Raw genomic sequence first — 18,222 nt, forward strand, 5'->3', positions numbered from 1 at the left:
TATATGTATGTATATATATATATACGTATATACATATATATACACACATATATATACAGTACATACATATACATCTAGTGTAAATACATATACATATATACATATACATACATATATATACATATATATATAAATACATATATAATAGGGGTGTAACGGTACGTGTATTTGTATTGAACCGTTTCGGTACAGGGGTGTATAGAAAGAGTTTCTAAGCTGAAATCTGAACAAGCTGCTTTGCGTCTTCTGCCTCTGTCTCAGCACCCAGCATTGTGCCACCACACAACCATCTGATTGGTCACATATATAGCGGTAACAGCAAATCAGCAGTGCGTATTCAGAGCGCATGTAGTAAATGCTTCAGCGTCGAGCAGATAGGTGTTTACCAGGTGAGCATAAGGCAGCGTACTCTCCCCAAATGATAAACACTTCCCAGTCAACTACTACTACTAACATCACTATGAGCCTCTTGACCTTCTAGAAACGTAAACTGCAGCTCAGCTCGCTCGCAGTTCTGGCTTGAGGTGAAGGCTAATAAGCTTTTAGCGTAAGGTTAGCTCATTTGTGTGTGTGTGTGTGTTTTATTGACAGAAAATCTTTGAATGGCAGGGTCCCTGCTATCACATGTTGATAAAAATATAACATTTACATGATAAAAATCAACTACGGGCTTCCCAAATGCTGTGATAAATTAAGCATTATGAGTTGACTTGAAACTGTTTAATGTTGCACTTTTTATTTGTAGAAGAAAAGTTTTGTCATTTTATTTAATCTCAGCAACAATTTGAGGCAGTTTAATGTTGATTAACGTGGGCAGAATTATTATAGTGTTCCCAATGTTAAAAGGATAAAGCCAAATTTGGTAAATAAATAACCCAAAAAAAGTCCACTGGCTTGTTTTGAACGGAAGGGTGTTTGGTTTGGAGTTGCCGTTTAAGCTTGCTTGGCACCATGGTGCTATTGGATAGCTTGTCACTAACACTAGGGATTGCTGTTGCATCCCCGATGTTGTGAGAGGAAATCCAAATGAAAGATAGCTTTGGCTGTTCTTGCCTCGAGCTCACCGTCTTGTTTTTTTTTTATTTTGTCGACCACTCATACTAGGGCCTTCATCTGGGTCAGGATTTTGTCCAGGACCCTGTTCGGCATTTGCATTTACGGGGTCAAACTCGTTTCGCAAAATAATATTTCGTGCAACGAGTTTGACCCGGCGTTAATCCTGAGCCGGCGGTAATGCTAAGCATGCGCTAATTATTTTGCGAAACGAGTTTGACCCGGCAGTAATTCTGGGCAGGCGCATACTATACAGTGGGGCAAAAAAGTATTTAGTCAGCCACCGATTGTGCAAGTTCTCCCTCTTAAAACGATGACTAAGGTCTGTAATTTACATCATAGGTACACTTCAACTGAGAGACGGATTGTGGAAAAAAAAAAAAAACAGGAATTCACATTGTAGGAATTTTAAAGAATTATGGTGGAAAATAAGTATTTGGTCACTTCAAACAAGGAAGATCTCTGGCTCTCACAGACCTGTAATTTCTTCTTCAAGAAGCTCTTCTGTCCTCCACTTGTTACCTGTATTAATGGCACTTGTTTGAACTCATTATCTGTATAAAAGACACCTGTCCACAGCCTCAAACAGTCAGAATCCAAACTCCACTATGGCCAAGACCAAAGAGCTGTCGAAGGACACCAGGAAAATAATTGTAGACCTGCACCAGACTGGGAAGAGTGAATCTGCAATAGGCAAGCAGCTTGGTGTGAAAAAATCAACTGTGGGAGCAATTATCAGAAAATGGAAGACATACAAGACCACTGATAATCTCCCTCGAGATGATCAGTTTCCCGTGGGGTCAAAATGATTATGACAACGGTGAGCAAAAATCCCAGAACCACAAGGGGGGACCTGGTGAATGACCTGCAGAGAGCTGGGACCAAAGTAACAAAGGTTACCATCAGTAACACACTATGCCGACAGGGAATCAAATCCTGCAGTGCCAGACGTGTCCCCCTGCTTAAGACAGTGCGTGTCCAGGTCTGTCTGAAGTTTGCCAGAGAGCACATGGATGATAAGCAGAGGATTGGGAGAATGTCATGTGGTCAGATGAAACCAAAATAGAACTTTTTGGTATAAACTCAACTCGTCGTGTTTGGAGGAAGAAGAATACTGAGTTGCATCCCAAGAGCACCATACCTACTGTGAAGCATGGGGGTGGAAACATCAGGCTTTGGGGCTGTTTTACTGCTGAGGGGACAGGACGATTGATCCGTGTTAAGGAAAGAATGAATGGGGCCATGTATTGTGAGATTTTAAGCCAAAACCTCCTTCCATCAGTGAGAGCTTTGAATGGTGACAAAATACTTATTTTCCACCATAATTTACAAATAAATTCTTTAAAATTCCTATAATGTGAATTCCTGGATTTTTTTTTCACACTCTGTCCCTCACAGTTGAAGTGTACCTATGATGAAAATTACAGACCTCTGTCATCATTTTAAGTGGGAGAACTTGCACTATCGGTGGCTGACTCAATACTTTTTTGCCCCACTGTATACCCGGCGGCAATTCAAGGAAATACGGTAAGTGCAAAAGACAACAAAGCGTTTCACTGCGCCACCTACCAAACTTGCTGAGGATCTCCTGCTGCTCATCGCGAGAGGAGAAGAGGATCTTGGGGTTAAGGCCCTTAGTCTGGAAGCTGTCCCATGGTGGGGTCTTGGCACTGGGCCTCTCTCTGGGCTCCACTTCGATGTCCAGGTTGACCTGGAACAAGTCTGGATACTTCTCCTGGATGTCACAGGCGTCCAGGTCATACCTGTGAGGAGAACGCGCGCGTCAGCAGCAGGGATGTTATTCAGGATGAGTGAGCTGCGTTTGGGAAACCTACTTGGCAAACTTCACAGTGGTGGCGTTTCTGGGGACAAAGCCCGTGTGGAACTGGATTTGAAACATTTTCATGGAGGCCATCTGAAACAGTAAAGAATACATAAATCACCCTCACCGTACATTCATTTATTTGTGCTGGTCTGCCACAACTACAGTGGAACCTCCATTTACCAACCTCTCACTAGCAACTTTTCTACTTACCAACCACAGACTCAATCTAAATATTCTTTCAACCTTTGTTCAGAACCAGCGACTTTGGCGACTTTCTTCTCATTGATTGCGCATTAAACATGTTATTGCCTTCATTGGGGAGCATCATCCATTCATCCATCCATCCATTTTCTACCGCTTATTCCCTTTTGGGGTCACGGGGGGCGCTTCCGCCTATCTCAGCTACAATCGGGCGGAAGGCGAGGTACACCCTGGACAAGTCGCCACCTCATTGCAGGGCCAACACAGATAGACAGACAACAGTGTTGCCGTTAACACACTTGTGTCTTTTTAAGCATTGAAATCAGACAGGACGCGCAATTCCAAACAAACAATTTTTACTGCCCGGTTTGCTTTTTTATTTTTTTTTTATTTGATCATTTATAGCTTTCCGCCGGTGTTTTGTTTTGTTTATTTTTGCCGGATCAAATTTCCATCCCGGTTTATTGTGCTTTTAATGGTCGTAAATTTTGATTCGCCGAAAGTTTTATCAATGACACATACTGTCAGTATAATTGTATATAAGTTACCATACAACTTGTTTGCTATGAGTTCAGGTTCCCCTGCGTGAAGACAAAAGCTGTCTTTGATCTTATCAAGCAAAAGGCGGACGGCTTGTAAACCTCCACTGTGCAATGGAATGCGCCGTGGAAGTTTCTGTGTCTTTGATCTATTGGACTGCCACAGGCAGGACCCAAAATTTACAAGCAGAGAGGGGGCAAACCTGACACCGTTCAAAGCACATTTTTGTTTTAATTGTTTATGACCCAATGCAGCAGCTGTTTATAACCCCTCCCCTTCGAAGCAGCTGCAGCTTTGTTATCAGGAAATGCCCAAATAAAGGAAGAGGCGTGGAACCCTTTCCTCAGAGCGTGGGGCGACATTGAACAAGGGTGCAAGTGCACACGCTCTCCTCATGAGCTAAATTGAATCCGGTCTCTGTTTGATTCTTGTCTTTGATTAATAGATAGTTTGGTGTTTGAACCTAACACTCATCATTTGGATGGGTGGCCACCATACTTTTGGCAATATAATGTATTTTTGACCATGAACAGACTTTCTTTCTCATACCCTGTTGTGGAAGCGAGACGACCTGTAGGAATGCTTGGAGAGGTTGTAGATGGCCAAATAAATGAGGAGGCGTGTGGAGCTTGTTCCTCAGAGCGGCGGGGTGAGACTGTACGAGGGTGCAGGTCGACGCGCTCTCCTTGTGAGTTAAATTGAATCCTGTCTCTGTTTGACTCCTTGTTTCTTGTCTTGTTTAAAAGACAGCTTTTATTAAAAGAAAAATGATACAATTAATTAATTTTTCAAACTGAGACTCACTCACTTTTGCTCATTTTCTGTGAAGAACATATATCAGGATACATATTTAATGACTACACACCATACATCCACCCTACACATTTATATTACATATAAGATGTCCGGGTCCATAGGACCCGGGGCTACCGTATTTCCTTGAATTGCCGCCGGGGCGCTAATTAATTTAAAACCTCTTCTCACTCCGGCGTTTATTACCAAAGCCATGCGGTAAAGGCAAGAATGCGCTAATTGTTTTAAAACCTCTTCTCACTCCGGCGCTTACCAAAGGCATGCGGTAAATTTAGGCCAGCACTTATAAATTTGAGTGTGATGTAAGGATACCATCATGAAAAGCACATTTGATTAAAAAAAAACAAACAACGTTATTATGGTCTTACCTTTACTTATAAATGAGGTCCATGCGCAGCTCCTTCTGATTAAAAGCATCGATAACTTGTTTATAGAAGTCTTCCTTATCTGTCTTCAGTTTTAAGAGTCTGTCTCGATGGAGATCTACCTTTATTACCTCCTGCTTCGATTGAAGGTCCAGTTTAGAAAACTGTTTTATTTTAGATATGTAATCCTCCATGTTAAAAGTGCAAGCGAGAGGAAAAAATAAACGATCGCTGATCACTATTGCTGCTTGTTGTCACGTCTTCTGCAGACAAGTAGTCGCAAAAAGGATCATTAGCGCCCTCTACCACCAGGAGGCGGGAGTCATTTAATGACTCATACTTGACACACACAGCTATGGTATATTAATAAAACATAGCTGCTTACTGTTCTTTTTAGCATATTCAATAGCTTGGACCTTAAATCCTACTGAATAGCTCTTAATCTTCTTCCCTTTATACGATTTCAAATGATTGAAATCAGCCTACTCCATTTTGAAAATGATGACAGGTGAAGTGTCACTTGTGACGTGACGAGTTTGACCCAGCGGAAATTCCAGGCATATGCTAATTATTTGGCGAAACGAGTTTGACCCGGCGTCAATCCTGAGCCGGCGGTAATGCTAAGCATGCGCTAATTATTTAGCGAAACGAGTTTGACCCAGCAGTAATTCTAGGCAGGCGCATACTATGTACCCGGCGGCAATTCAAGGAAATACGGTAATAGAAGTGTGGAAATTGATGTTCTGTGTACCACCCCACCCACGGACCTTGGCCTGCAGACGTCCTCCCAGCGTGGACCTGGCGTGGTAGATGACCACCAGCACATCTCCTTGGACAGTCACATTCAAGGGAATCTCGGCTCTTCCGTCCTCGCTTTTGAAGTCCCTGGACAGGAGCAATATTTTCTCCCTGCGTCTTAGCCATCAAACCATCTCTGACGGGGACAAAGACAAAAAAAGCCTACTTCATCCTGTCGTACTCCTGTGAGGTAGTGAGGACCCTCTCGTCGCCGACGTAAACCTCGCAGAAGGGCCGGCAGCCGTTGCGCTGCTTGTTGAAAAGGGGCACGGGCGTCATGGCGATGGAGCGTATGACCATGGGCTTGCAGTGGGGGATGATGGGCTCCTCCGCCATCATGTCGCACATGTACTCGATATACCTGCCAATCACAGGGCATTTGACACCACAAACTGTTTAGGTTTAGGATGGTGTGGCACCTCTTGTGCGAGGGGGCGATGCCGGGTGGGCATCGCTTCATGGAGAACATGTAGACGGCCGCCTCGGCCGTGGTGAAGAGACGACAGAAGCACAGGAAGGAGCACACGGCCACCGCCGACGCCGCTCTGCCGTCCTGCGGGGGGGAACCATCAAAAGGAAGGCGCTTGCATCATCATTATCATCATCAAGAGGAAACTTCCTACCAGGCAGTGGACCACGCAGATGTTTCTCTGGTCCTGCTTGAGCCACTGATGCATGTTCTTGCACACGCTGTAAAGACTGCGCAGGTTGGGGCAGCGGCGCACCTGCCAGTTGCACTCCGAGACCTGCGCGCAAAAAGGGACACATTCAAACGCGTCGTCATTTTGCTGATCATGTGGAATTTGCTTTTAAAAGGATTAGTTATAATTAGGAGTGGGCGATATGGCCTTTTATTAATATCTGGATATGTTTAGGACAGGGGTGCCCATTACGTCGATTGCGAGCTACCGGTTGATTGCGGAGGATGTGTTAGTCGATCGCCAGCCAGGCATTTAAAAAAATAGACCTAAAAATTAGCGATCATCAATCTTCCCCAAGACGTCACTTTCGTCACTTAATTGACATTCATGACACCTGAGGGTCTTGTGAGATGACACTGGGTGCTGCAAGCTCATTATTAAGAAAAAGTGATAGACAGGAAGGCGAGAAACACTTTTTATTTCAACACATTCGCGCCGTACCTGCTGTGAAAACTCTAAAGACCCACTGCACAGTTCCTGTCTTCACAATAAAAGCGCTGCTTTCTCTTGCCAGCGCTAACAAAATAAGAGTCTCAGAAAGCTGGCGTGCACAAGCTAGCAAGCTACAGAGCTAATTGATTTCTTGTTAAGTGTATAAAAAGGAGTATGGAAGCTGGACAAATAAGATGCCAAAAACCAACCACTTTAATGTAGTATTGGACAGAAAGGAGGACTTTTGTTCTCCTCCATTTGAAAATGCAGACGTTATCAGCACTTCTGTCCGATTCCAATCAATGCAAGTCATCAGAATCAGGTAATACTCCAACTTATAATCTTGTCTTCATGAAAGAAAGGACTCTATATGTGTTAAACATTATTATCATTAAAAACCTTTAATCTGTTGACAAAAACATATGTTTCATAAATAAAAACATCCATCCATCCATCCAGCCATCATCTTCCGCTTATCCGCGGTCGGGTCGCGGGGGCAGCAGCCTAAGCAGGGAAGCCCAGACTTCCCACTCCCCAGCCACTTCGTCTAGCTCTTCCCGGGGGATCCCGAGGCATTCCCAGGCCAGCCGGGAGACATAGTCTTCCCAATATGTCCTGGGTCTTCCCCGTGGCCTCCTACCGGTTGGACGTGCCCTAAACACCTCCCTCGGGAGGCGTTCGGGTGGCATCCTGACCAGATGCCCGAGCCACCTCATCTGGCTCCTCTCGATGTGGAGGATCAGCGGCTTTACTTTGAGCTCCTCTCGGATGGCAGAGCTTCTCCCCCTATCTCTAAGGGAGAGCCCCACCACCCGGCGGAGGAAACTAATTTTGGCCGCTTGTACCTGTGATCTCATCCTTTCGGTCATGACCCAAAGCTCATGACCATAGGTGAGGATGGGAATGTAGATCGACCGGTAAATTGAGAGCTTTGCCTTCCGGCTCAGCTCCTTCTTCACCACAACGGATAAATAAAAACATATATATGAATGAGGTCGATCCCCTCGACTTGGTCAATTGAAAAGTAGCTCGCCTGCAAAAAAGTGTGACCACCCCTGGTTTAGGCCACGTCAGGATACATGGCATAAACCATGTATCGTGACATGGTTTAGGCCATGTCACGATATGGCCTAAACCATATCGTGGTTTAGGCCATATCGCCTAAACCACGATATGGTTTATGGCCAAAATATCGCCAGTGTTCATTTGGCCTTCGCCTTGAATAAACACTTGATGCATATAATCACAGCAGTATGATGATTCTATGTGTCTACATTCGAACATTGTTTTTCATACTGCATTAATATATTTAAACTTTCATGCAGAGAGGAAAATCACAACTAAAAGTGTATTTATGAAACAGTGGCACAAACATTCATATCATTTCCAAAACAGAAAGTGCAAGGTATTCAGAGACATTTTAAAACAAGCTACGGGTGCACTTTTGTGCATTGTCAGTAAGGTGACATTTCTAAACAACATTAAAGTGCACTTTTTGTACAGAACGCCACTACAATAGTTTAAAACAAATAAAGTGCACTTTTGTGCATGATGTCACTAAGATGACATATCAAAACAACACTAAATTAAAGTGCACTTTTTGTACAGAATGCCACTACAATAGTTTAAAACAAATAAAGTGCACTTTTGTGCATGAGGTCACACAAGATATTTCAATAAGTGTCAAATAAAAATGAGCTGCATAATAAGAAATCAAATAGTGTATGTCCTTCACTATGTGGTAGGTTCTTGCAGACGTCATCTCCTTCTGTTGTTGACTATTTGTTTCATACGGTGTTGATGTGGAAATGGTTGCTTCGGCATTTTGTGGGTGTAGCACCGAACGGAGATGTTGACATGCAGAGTTTCAAGCATTCTTCACTGTCTAGCGAAGGGGTAGGGAACCTATGCCTCTCGACCCAGATGTGGCTAATTTGATCACTGCATCTGGCTCTCCGATAAACCTTACCTGACATTGCTTACCACGATAAGTAATGAATAATTTCGCTGGTAATTACAGTGTTAAAAAAATTGTGTTCAAAATATAAAACATTCTCATGCATTTTCTACCGCACCTGTTCCAGGAGTCGCATTGATGGTAATACGTATTTTATTTATTATTGGTTAGCTTCAGAAGAACAATGTCATTTAAAACAATAAGATACTTATTATACTCTAAAAATGTTGGTCTTACTTAAAAATGCACGCATTTAGTTGTATTCAGTGTTAAAAAATATTATGTGGCTCTCACAGAAATACATTTTTAAATATTTGGCTTTCATGGCTCTCTCAGCCAAAAAGCTTCCCGACCCCTGCTCTAGCAGGTGACTTTTCAAATGATGCTACACATTAGCAGTGCTGCTACTTTTTGTAGCAATGCTTTTGCCGCATACTTGACATATTACGGTTGTCCGTTCAACATCTCCCGGCTTGAAGCCAAACCACCGCCAGACGATGGACCCCCTGCTGTTTTTCTTGGGAATTAATTCTTCCTTCATTTGTTACCAGATTGGCACCTTATTTCTCTCGTATTACCACTCGCACCACAGCTAACATTACCCATGCCGCTACCTCTCTGCTCCGCGAGGGGTGTATGACGTTGCACGCGCCAGTATATCTGACGTATGTAAGAAGGGGCGCTTGTTTTATGTATCTGTGAGAAGGAGAGACAAGAAAGAGTTGGAAGAGCCTGTAGTGTAATGCCAGCAATTCAAAGCAACATATACTCTGATATCACCATATAGTCATTTTCTATATCGCACAGAGACAAACCCGCGATATATCCAGTATATTCCATATATTGCCCTGCCCTAGTTATAATACATAATGTTGGATATAGAGAACATACAAACCCTTTTTTCATTCAATCAAAAATACTGAAATTCCACGACATAGTGAATTTGCAAACGGCTAAAATGATACACAAAGCAAACTATGACCTGCTACCCGAGAATGTACAAAAATTATTCTCAATAAAAGAGGAGAAATATAAGAGAAAATGTAATTTAAAACATTTGTATGCATGTACAACACTCAAGACCTTCAGTATATTATTATATGGAATTAAATGATGGAATGCATTAAGCAAAGCAATCAAACAATGTACTAGTATGATCCACTTTAAGAAACTCTTCAAACTTAAAGTGTTTACAAAGTACAAAGAAGAAGAACCATGATGAACATTCTGAATTTATTTCATCCATCCATTCATTTTCTAGATAATCTTACTCATCTCACGATATGAAGTTAAGTTAAGTTAAAGTACCAATGATTTTCACACACACTCGAATAATTTCGCCACACCTAGTGTGTGTGACATTCATGGGGACATTAACTTTAACTTTTAAAGCCGTCAGTTGACTTTGGAATATGTAGGAGCGAGGAAAACTCAGGACTGGATTTGTTGCGCAGGTGGCATCCTATGACAGTTCCACGCTGGAAATCACTGAAAGCGGCCCATTCTTTCACAAACGTCTCCTTGCCTAAGTGCTTGATTTTATATACACCTGTGTAAAGTGATTAGGACACCGTATTCTCATCGTCAGAATAATTGTATGTAAGTTATCACACAAATGGTTGCCCTGTGAGAAGACAAAAGCCGTCATTGATCTTATCAAACAAAAGGCCTACCGCTTTTAAACCTCCACTGTGCGACGGGATGCGCACAGTGATCTATTGGACAGCCACAGGAAGACCATAAGTCATACCAAAGACTATAAAAATGGGACCCATTACCTCCCTGCATGACACTTAGCATCAAGGGTTGGAATTGGGGGTTAAATCACCAAAAATGATTCCCGGGCACAGCCACCGCTGCAGCTCACTGCTCCCCTCACCTCCCAGGGGGTGATCAAGGATGATGGGTCAAATGCAGAGAATAATTTTGCCGTGTGACAATCATTGGTACTTTACATTTTTATCATGACCCAATATCTATAAAGCAGAGAGGGGGCAAACCTGAAACCGCTCCAAGCAACCTTTATGTTTGAACTGTTTATGACCAAGCGCAGCAGCTGTTTATGACCACTCCCCTTAGAAGCAGCTGCAGCTATGTAATCAAATGTCCAAATAAAGGAAGAGGCGTGGAACCTTTTCCTCAGACATTGTACGAGGGTAAGAGCCTTTTCCATTGCCGCCCCGAAGCTCTGGAACAGCCTTCCCCTCCACATTAGGTCAGCCCAGAGCCAGGGGGTTTTCAAAACCCTTCTTAAGGCCTATCTCTTCTTGCTGGCCTTTGACCTGAGCTGAGCCTGCCCACTAGGCCACCATTTGTTAGTCCTACCCCCAACCCCTTTGCTTTAGTTTTATTTTTCTACTTGTCGCAATTTTTATTACTATGATTTTTATTTATCAAATGTTTTACTTTTTATTCGACCCCTTTTACCATATTGTTTTTTGTTCAGCTTATTCATTGTTTATATTCTTTGTTTGTTTTCTGTTTATGTTGCTCTATGCTATTTTTGAACCTGTAAAGCACTTTGGTTCAATTTAAAAGTTGTTGTAAACGTGCTATATAAATAAAATTGACTTGACTTGACTTGACTTGAAAGTGCACGCGCTCTTCTCATGAGCTAAATTGAATCCTGTCTCAGTTTGATTCCTTGTTTCTCGTCTTTGTTTAATAGATAGTTTGGTGTTTGAACCGGCCACTCATTTGGATGGGTGGCCAAAGATTTTTGGCAATATAATGTATTTTTGACTATGAACAGACATCTTTCTTTCTCGTACCCTGTTGTGGAAGCGAGATGACCTGTAGGAGCGCTTGGAGAGGTTGTAGACGGCGTAGTGGCCAGGGTGGCGTGAATCCAGGAAGAGTCGCACATCCTCGATGTTGTTCTTGATTGCAGACTCCACACCCTCGGCCGGGAACGACATGACTGCACACACAGGTACATCCCCAGGTAAAAACCAAAACATGCTGGTGTTGTGGATTTGATGAGATCCGGCTGCTCACCTGCGATTCTGGAGGTGATGTAGGAAATGTCCAGGTCACCTTTAGCATAGCTGCAAGACAGGCGACACGCTCAGGGGGCAACACCAAACATATTGCATGACAGGGGTGTCCAAACCTTCTTTGTGTAAACCAAATTCTACACATTTATAGAAAAAACTACCTACACTGCACCGTGTCAGCATCGACTAACAAACTTTTTTCACTTAAATTAATTACACCTTTTTCCCTCACTATTTTTGTTCAGTTTAAAAAAAAAAAAAAAGTTTTTGCCACTGGAGTTAAAGTCACAGTCAGACATTCAACTTTCCTCCACAAAACTGAAAAAGTGGCTTAAGGAACATCAGAAGTGTGAGCAATAGACCTGGGTGGAGATGCACAAATAGGACGGAATATTTTTTATGTATTTTTATTTTGTACTTAATCTTTCTGTATGTGTTTTTAACATTTCTCAACTTTTCTTTAACTTTTCTTTCAAATTAGCCTGTGGCTGGAAGTTTTATGCACTTTGATATTGGTTACGTATGAGTAGCAATGTTTCATTGTATTGTCCCTGTCAAATAAATACATAAATAAATAAATGAATGAATAAATAAATAAATAAACATGGGTTGCCAAAAAAGAACCATAAATTTTGCACTTGGGGCCGCACTTTGGACACCCCTGATGCATGACGACAAGCACTAGTTAAGATGGTCGACCTAAGTCTGGGAGAGGAGAGCTGCTACCAAAAGTCGTGTCTGATGCTAACACAAAAACAAATGCTACATTCAGAACAGGATGGTCCTGCGTGAACATTTGGGCGACGTACAGGGACGTGACATTAGGGACAAATAGTGGTTTAGTTCGCAATCATTCATGCAGTGACACACTGTTAAAAAAAGTGATGGTGAGATGGAACAATGACAATTCCTGTTTGACCAATTGATCAAAATTATCATTCCTCTGATTGCTCTGCGCCGCCCCCCCCCCCCATGCTCCACACACATAGGAACTGCACTTTTCTTTGGAATTGTGTGACGATCCCCGTGTGAGACCATCCCTCTGTTCTCTGCCTTCTAAATAGTGAAAAACTAACTGCAAGAGGCGGCTAATGTTATAACACAGGTAATAGGGGTTGACCTATTTTGCCTAAACGGTTGGCCTGGGCGAGTATGGCAAACATGATAATCACAATGTATTAGTGTTATTAATCACAGTAAACAACGCGCTTATTCATTCATTTGAAACCATGAGTATTTATTGTACCACAAAAACTCAACTATAAATATGGTTTGAAATGGATATAACTTAGTAACTGTAAACAGGTAAAATAACGGTAACAATAATAAATTAAAATAACAGCAATTTCAGTTTTTCAATTTTTTTAAATTCCTTTTTTTTACTCTTTACACGCATTTCACCATTACAGCGTGTACTTTTGTGTCATAAATTTCCTAGTTTTCAAAAATGTATTTAAAAAAACAATTATATACACACACATATACATATATACACACACACATATATATATATGTACATACATATATATCTATACGTACAAATATATATATATATATATATATATATATATATATTTGTATCGTTGAAAAAAAAATTAGAATCACTTTTTTAAAATAAATTTTTAGGCCATATCAATGCAACCCAAAGGAGCTTCTCTAATCTGTAACATGACCGTGCCGCCGAAAACGGATGTAAACAAAACGCACGCCATTGTCCGGAACGCTGTCAGCATGTCTGTGATATTAACGTCATTTTAATATATCCCAGATATACTCCATCCATTTTCTACCGCTTATTCCCTTTGGGGTCGTGGACGGCCATCTACAAAATGTGCAAATATTTTATATATATATATATATATATATATATATATATATATATATATATATATATATATATATATATATATATATATTTTTTTTTTTTTTTTTTTAAAGTCTCTAGACACTTGCATAAACCACAAAGTACATTGTAAAATAAACAGCAACAATTGAAAATATGGCAAAACGATCAAATATATACGTTAATACTAGTTACAAATAACAGATGTGTTATTAAATGTATGTATACTTTTTTTTAGACCTTTTTTTGAAGAAACAAATATAGCAAATTTTGCAAAATACTCAATGACGTCATGGTGACCACACCACTAATGGCAAACACTGATATTGTTGTCCTGTATTGTAAGTTAGGAGCTGTGCCAGAAAAGTAGTTCCTCGGTGTTAGCTCGTACTATAACAATGTGGTTAATATGCCTGTCATACGTTGCTAGTCGCCTCTTGCTAGCAGTTTTTCACTATCTAAACAGCAAAGAAAAGAGAAAGTGGGGTTCTAGTCTCACACAAGGATTGTATAAAATGCAGTTCCCCTTTAAAGGTGCTGTGTTAGCGCCAGGAAGCTTTGATTGCACACATAACAGACAGCTTAGTGGAGTTTCTCCAACATCTAAATGAAACAAACTACGCACACGCACACACGCACACGCCTCGCTGAGCCCTTTATTTACCTTGGGTTGCTAGGCGATGGAGACACGTGTGGGATTGGACACAGAGGAAAAACAAAAGAAATAAAATGAATGCGAGTAGGGAGGAAATAAAAAACACATGTCTAGAACAGTTGTGTCAAAGTGGTTTTCACTGAGGGCCACATGGCAGTTATGTTTGGCCACAGAGGGCCGCGTCTAACAGTGAATACTATTATTACACCTCTCTCTTTTTAATACATTTTATTAGATTTTTTTTTGAATGTAAAAAAAATATGGTACAATGCAATAATTCCACCTCAAAATGTAGTGTATATTACTGTAAATGGAAAAACAGTATAGCAGTTTTATAGTAAAAAAAAAAGGCAGCTCAGTTGACAGAATTTTACTGTAAAACTTACATTTGTTCTTTTTTCTGTAAATAATTACAACAAATCAATTTTACAGTAACATTTTGGCACCTGGGCTGCCATTTATTTTTATTTTTTTATTAGCGCAAATCAACAGGTGTAGATTTTTCAGTGTATTACTGTAAATGCCAAACTGGCACCACAGTTTATTACAGTAAAAATAGTGCTGTTTTTTTCATTTACAGAAAAATGCTGTAAAAAACTCAGTAAAATACACAGTTTGACCATGAAATCTATTGCTACTTTTACATTGGACTATTTGATGGATAACTTCAAAACATTATAATTAATATTTATAAAAAAATGTTTTGAATGTTTGATCATATATTTTTGCATAATAAGACAATGTTTAAGTTAACAATTGAGATTACATGGACCATATATTCCCCCCCCCAAAAATAGAAAGAAAGAATACATTTAGTAAGAAAGGTTTCAGTACTTTATCGATACATATTATTTCCAGGCTTTCGAGAGCCAAATAAAATTAAGCGGTCCCCGGGCCTTGAGTTTGACACCAGTGGTCTAGAGCATGGAATACAGTGGAACCACCGAAGAAGAAACGCGGCATTTTCTCGTAAAATGCCTTAAATGCTTCATTGAATGTGCTTCCAAACCGGCCTCACACATGACGTCAGAGGAAATGTCAGCTGATTTATTTTATAGTTTTTTTAACAGACCCTGACTTCTCCAGGTTAAAACTCCGGTTTGCTTGTTTTTTTTTTTAATCGATTATTGCTTACCGCTGGTGTTTTGTTTTGTTTATATTAGTGCGAAAATTTGATTGCCTGCCAGAAATTGATTTTCCTTGGCTGGCTAAACCTGCATTGCTGGGCTTGGTGTGTCCACAGTGGATTACTGGATGTGAGCATACTTGCCAACATTCCCGGATTTTCCGGGAGACTCCCGAAATTCAGCGCCTCTCCCGAAAACCTCCCGGCACAAATTTTCTCCCGAAAATCTCCCAAAATTCAGGCGGAGCTGGAGGCCACACCCCCTCCAGCTCTATGCGGACCTGAGTGAAGTGTCGACAGCCTGTTTTCACGTCCGCTTTCCCACAATATAAACAGCGAGCCTACCCAATGACGTTATAACTGTAGAATGATCGACGGCGAGTTCTTGGTTTCTTATGTGGGGTTATTGTTAGGCAGTTTCATTAACGTCCTCCTAGCGCGGTAACAACACACAACAACAGCAGTCACCTTTTTGTCTACCGTAAAGCAGTTTGTCTGCCATAAACAACAATGTTGTGACACTCTTAAACAGGACAATACTGCCATCTACTGTACATGCATATGTGACAATAACATCTACGGCAGGGGTCACCAACCTTTTTGAAACCAAGAGCTACTTGATGATATTTATCTTTGTGGAAACACTGATCATCTTAATGATTTCTCAAAATAAATATATATTTTTGATGTCATGTTTTAAATAGGTTAATATCCAATCTGCACTTTTCTAGCTGTAAATATACTCCTCCACTCTTAACCACGCCCCCCCCCCACCTCCCAAAATTGGAGGTCTCAAGGTTGGCAAGTATGGATGTGAGACAAAGACTTTATCTTCCTGGTTATTGTAACGCTACGTGTTTGACAGTATTTAAGACTTCCTTGTGTCCGGAAAATGACATTTTGCCTTTTCTGTGGTATAAATGAGATTTAAAGAAGTGTCTTTAGTCCCATGTTGATGTGATAAAACCTCAATCTTGTTTGGAAGATGCACACAATTGTAACTGTTATTTCTTCCAGCACATATTAAGTATTTATGAAGTGTTTGTATGTATCAATTTATGTTAAATTGTCATTAAATGTAATATTGCCTGACAAAAAGTGATTCAACGTACTATTTTGGTATTTACACACGCATATTTGACTAAAATACCCTTTTGAGCATTACGTACAGTCACGGTCAAAAGTTTACATACATGCGTAGAAAATATAATGTAACAAAAAACATTCATGAAGTTTGCTTCTTTTATGAATTTATTATGGCTCTACTGAAAATGTAAGCAAATGTGCTGGGTCAAAAGTATACATACAGCAATGTTCATATTTGCTTACATGTCCCTTGGCAAGTTTCACTGCAATAAGTCACTTTTGCTAGCCATCCACAAGCTTCTGCTTGAATTTTTGAGCACTCCTCTTGACAAAATTGGTGCAATTCAGCTAAATGTGTTGCTTTTCTGACATGGACTTGTTTCTTCAGCATTGTCCACACGTTTAAGTCAGGACTTTGGGAAGGCCATTCTAAAACCTTCATTCTAGCCTGATTTAGCCATTCCTTTACCACTTTTGAGGTGTGTTTGGGGTCATTGTCCTGTTGGAACACCCGACTGTTCCCAAGACCCAAACTCCGGGCTGATGATTTTAGCTTGTTCTTAAGAATTTGGAGGAAATCTTCCTTTTTCATTGTCCCATTTAAAGCAACAGTCCCATTGGCAGCAAAACAGGCCCAGTGCATAATACTACCACCACCATGCTTGACGGTAGGATGGTGTTCCTGGTATTAAAGGCCTCACCTTTTCTCCTCCAAACATATTGCTGGGTATTGTGGCCAAACAGCTCCATTTTTGTTTAATCTGACATCACATTGACAAAGATAAGACCTTCTGGAGGGAAGTTCTGTGGTCAGATGAAACAAAAATGGAGCTCTTTGCCCACAATACCAAATAATAATAACATTGCTGTATGTATACTTTTGACCAAGCAGATTTTACTCACATTTTCAGTAGACCCATAATAAATTCATAAAAGAACCAAACGTCAAGAAATGATTGGAAACTCAAGACAGCGATGACATTATGTTCTTTACAAGTGTATGTACACTTCTGACCACGACTGTATATCAAAATGAGGTACCTACTGTACTGTTTACTTGTTGAAATACCCTTCAAAAAGCTAAAAACTACCCAGATGTCCACTTTGCTGCTGCCAAAAATTGATTTCAAGTAATATTTTGATAATAAAACTAACATTTTACCATTTCAATTTTTGGAAATTTTTACAGTAATGTTTGTTATTAAAATGCAAAAATCCTCACGTCTTGGAGCAAAGCATCGTTGGACACTTTTGACCAGTATTTTAAGTCAATGAACAACAATTGTGTAAATGTATCATTTAACATGTAACTTTTGAAAGCTTTATTTTGTTAGCGTAGTCAGACCAGAAGTTGCACATTATTGTGAGGGGGGGGGGGGGGGGTGTTTGCTGTTCTGAGCTTGATGAGTTTTGGGACGATTTAAGGCTGTTTGTTCAGGATTTTGCATGCATGTTGCGTGGCCCAATATTAATACAAATAATAATTGTTTCTTCGATTATACAATTTTTATTGTTGTGAGAAACCATAATCAAAAGCCGAAAAAAACGCCCATCCAAGGAGACAAGCAAGCAGCATGTCAAAAACGTAATGTGGTCTTTAACGCACCCTGTAAAGACTCCAGGGAAGTGAAACGAGGCTGCGGAAACCTGGGAAAAGCTTTAGGGCGAGCCGCTGTGAAAGTGCTTGATTTGATATGCACCCTAATCGTGATTAAAAGTGGACTAATTGTGCAGGCCTACTATTAGTTTCTTTTTACACCTGTGTGACGTTTCGTTATACTGTAAAAGGTTTTACGAGGAGGCCGGTTGGAATCTTAAAAAGACTTCCAAA

The 18,222-nt window shown here is 40.6% G+C and overlaps 1 protein-coding gene across 1 annotated transcript in view; it reads right to left on the bottom strand.

Moving 5' to 3' along the window:
- gak (cyclin G associated kinase) overlaps positions 1-18,222 on the bottom strand; it is an 86,473-nt gene that overhangs the window by 26,480 nt on the left and 41,771 nt on the right. The window contains exons 12-19 of the mRNA XM_061904737.1: positions 11,683-11,732; positions 11,457-11,605; positions 6,219-6,341; positions 6,015-6,148; positions 5,762-5,956; positions 5,565-5,682; positions 2,889-2,968; positions 2,623-2,816 (exon numbers count right to left, since the gene is read on the bottom strand). Of these exons, the coding sequence (XP_061760721.1) occupies positions 2,623-2,816; positions 2,889-2,968; positions 5,565-5,682; positions 5,762-5,956; positions 6,015-6,148; positions 6,219-6,341; positions 11,457-11,605; positions 11,683-11,732 (1,043 nt within the window). The remainder of the gene's footprint in view (positions 1-2,622; positions 2,817-2,888; positions 2,969-5,564; positions 5,683-5,761; positions 5,957-6,014; positions 6,149-6,218; positions 6,342-11,456; positions 11,606-11,682; positions 11,733-18,222) is intronic.

Source organism: Nerophis ophidion, linkage group LG01 (assembly GCF_033978795.1).
Source record: "Nerophis ophidion isolate RoL-2023_Sa linkage group LG01, RoL_Noph_v1.0, whole genome shotgun sequence".
Lineage (NCBI taxonomy): Eukaryota > Metazoa > Chordata > Actinopteri > Syngnathiformes > Syngnathidae > Nerophis > Nerophis ophidion.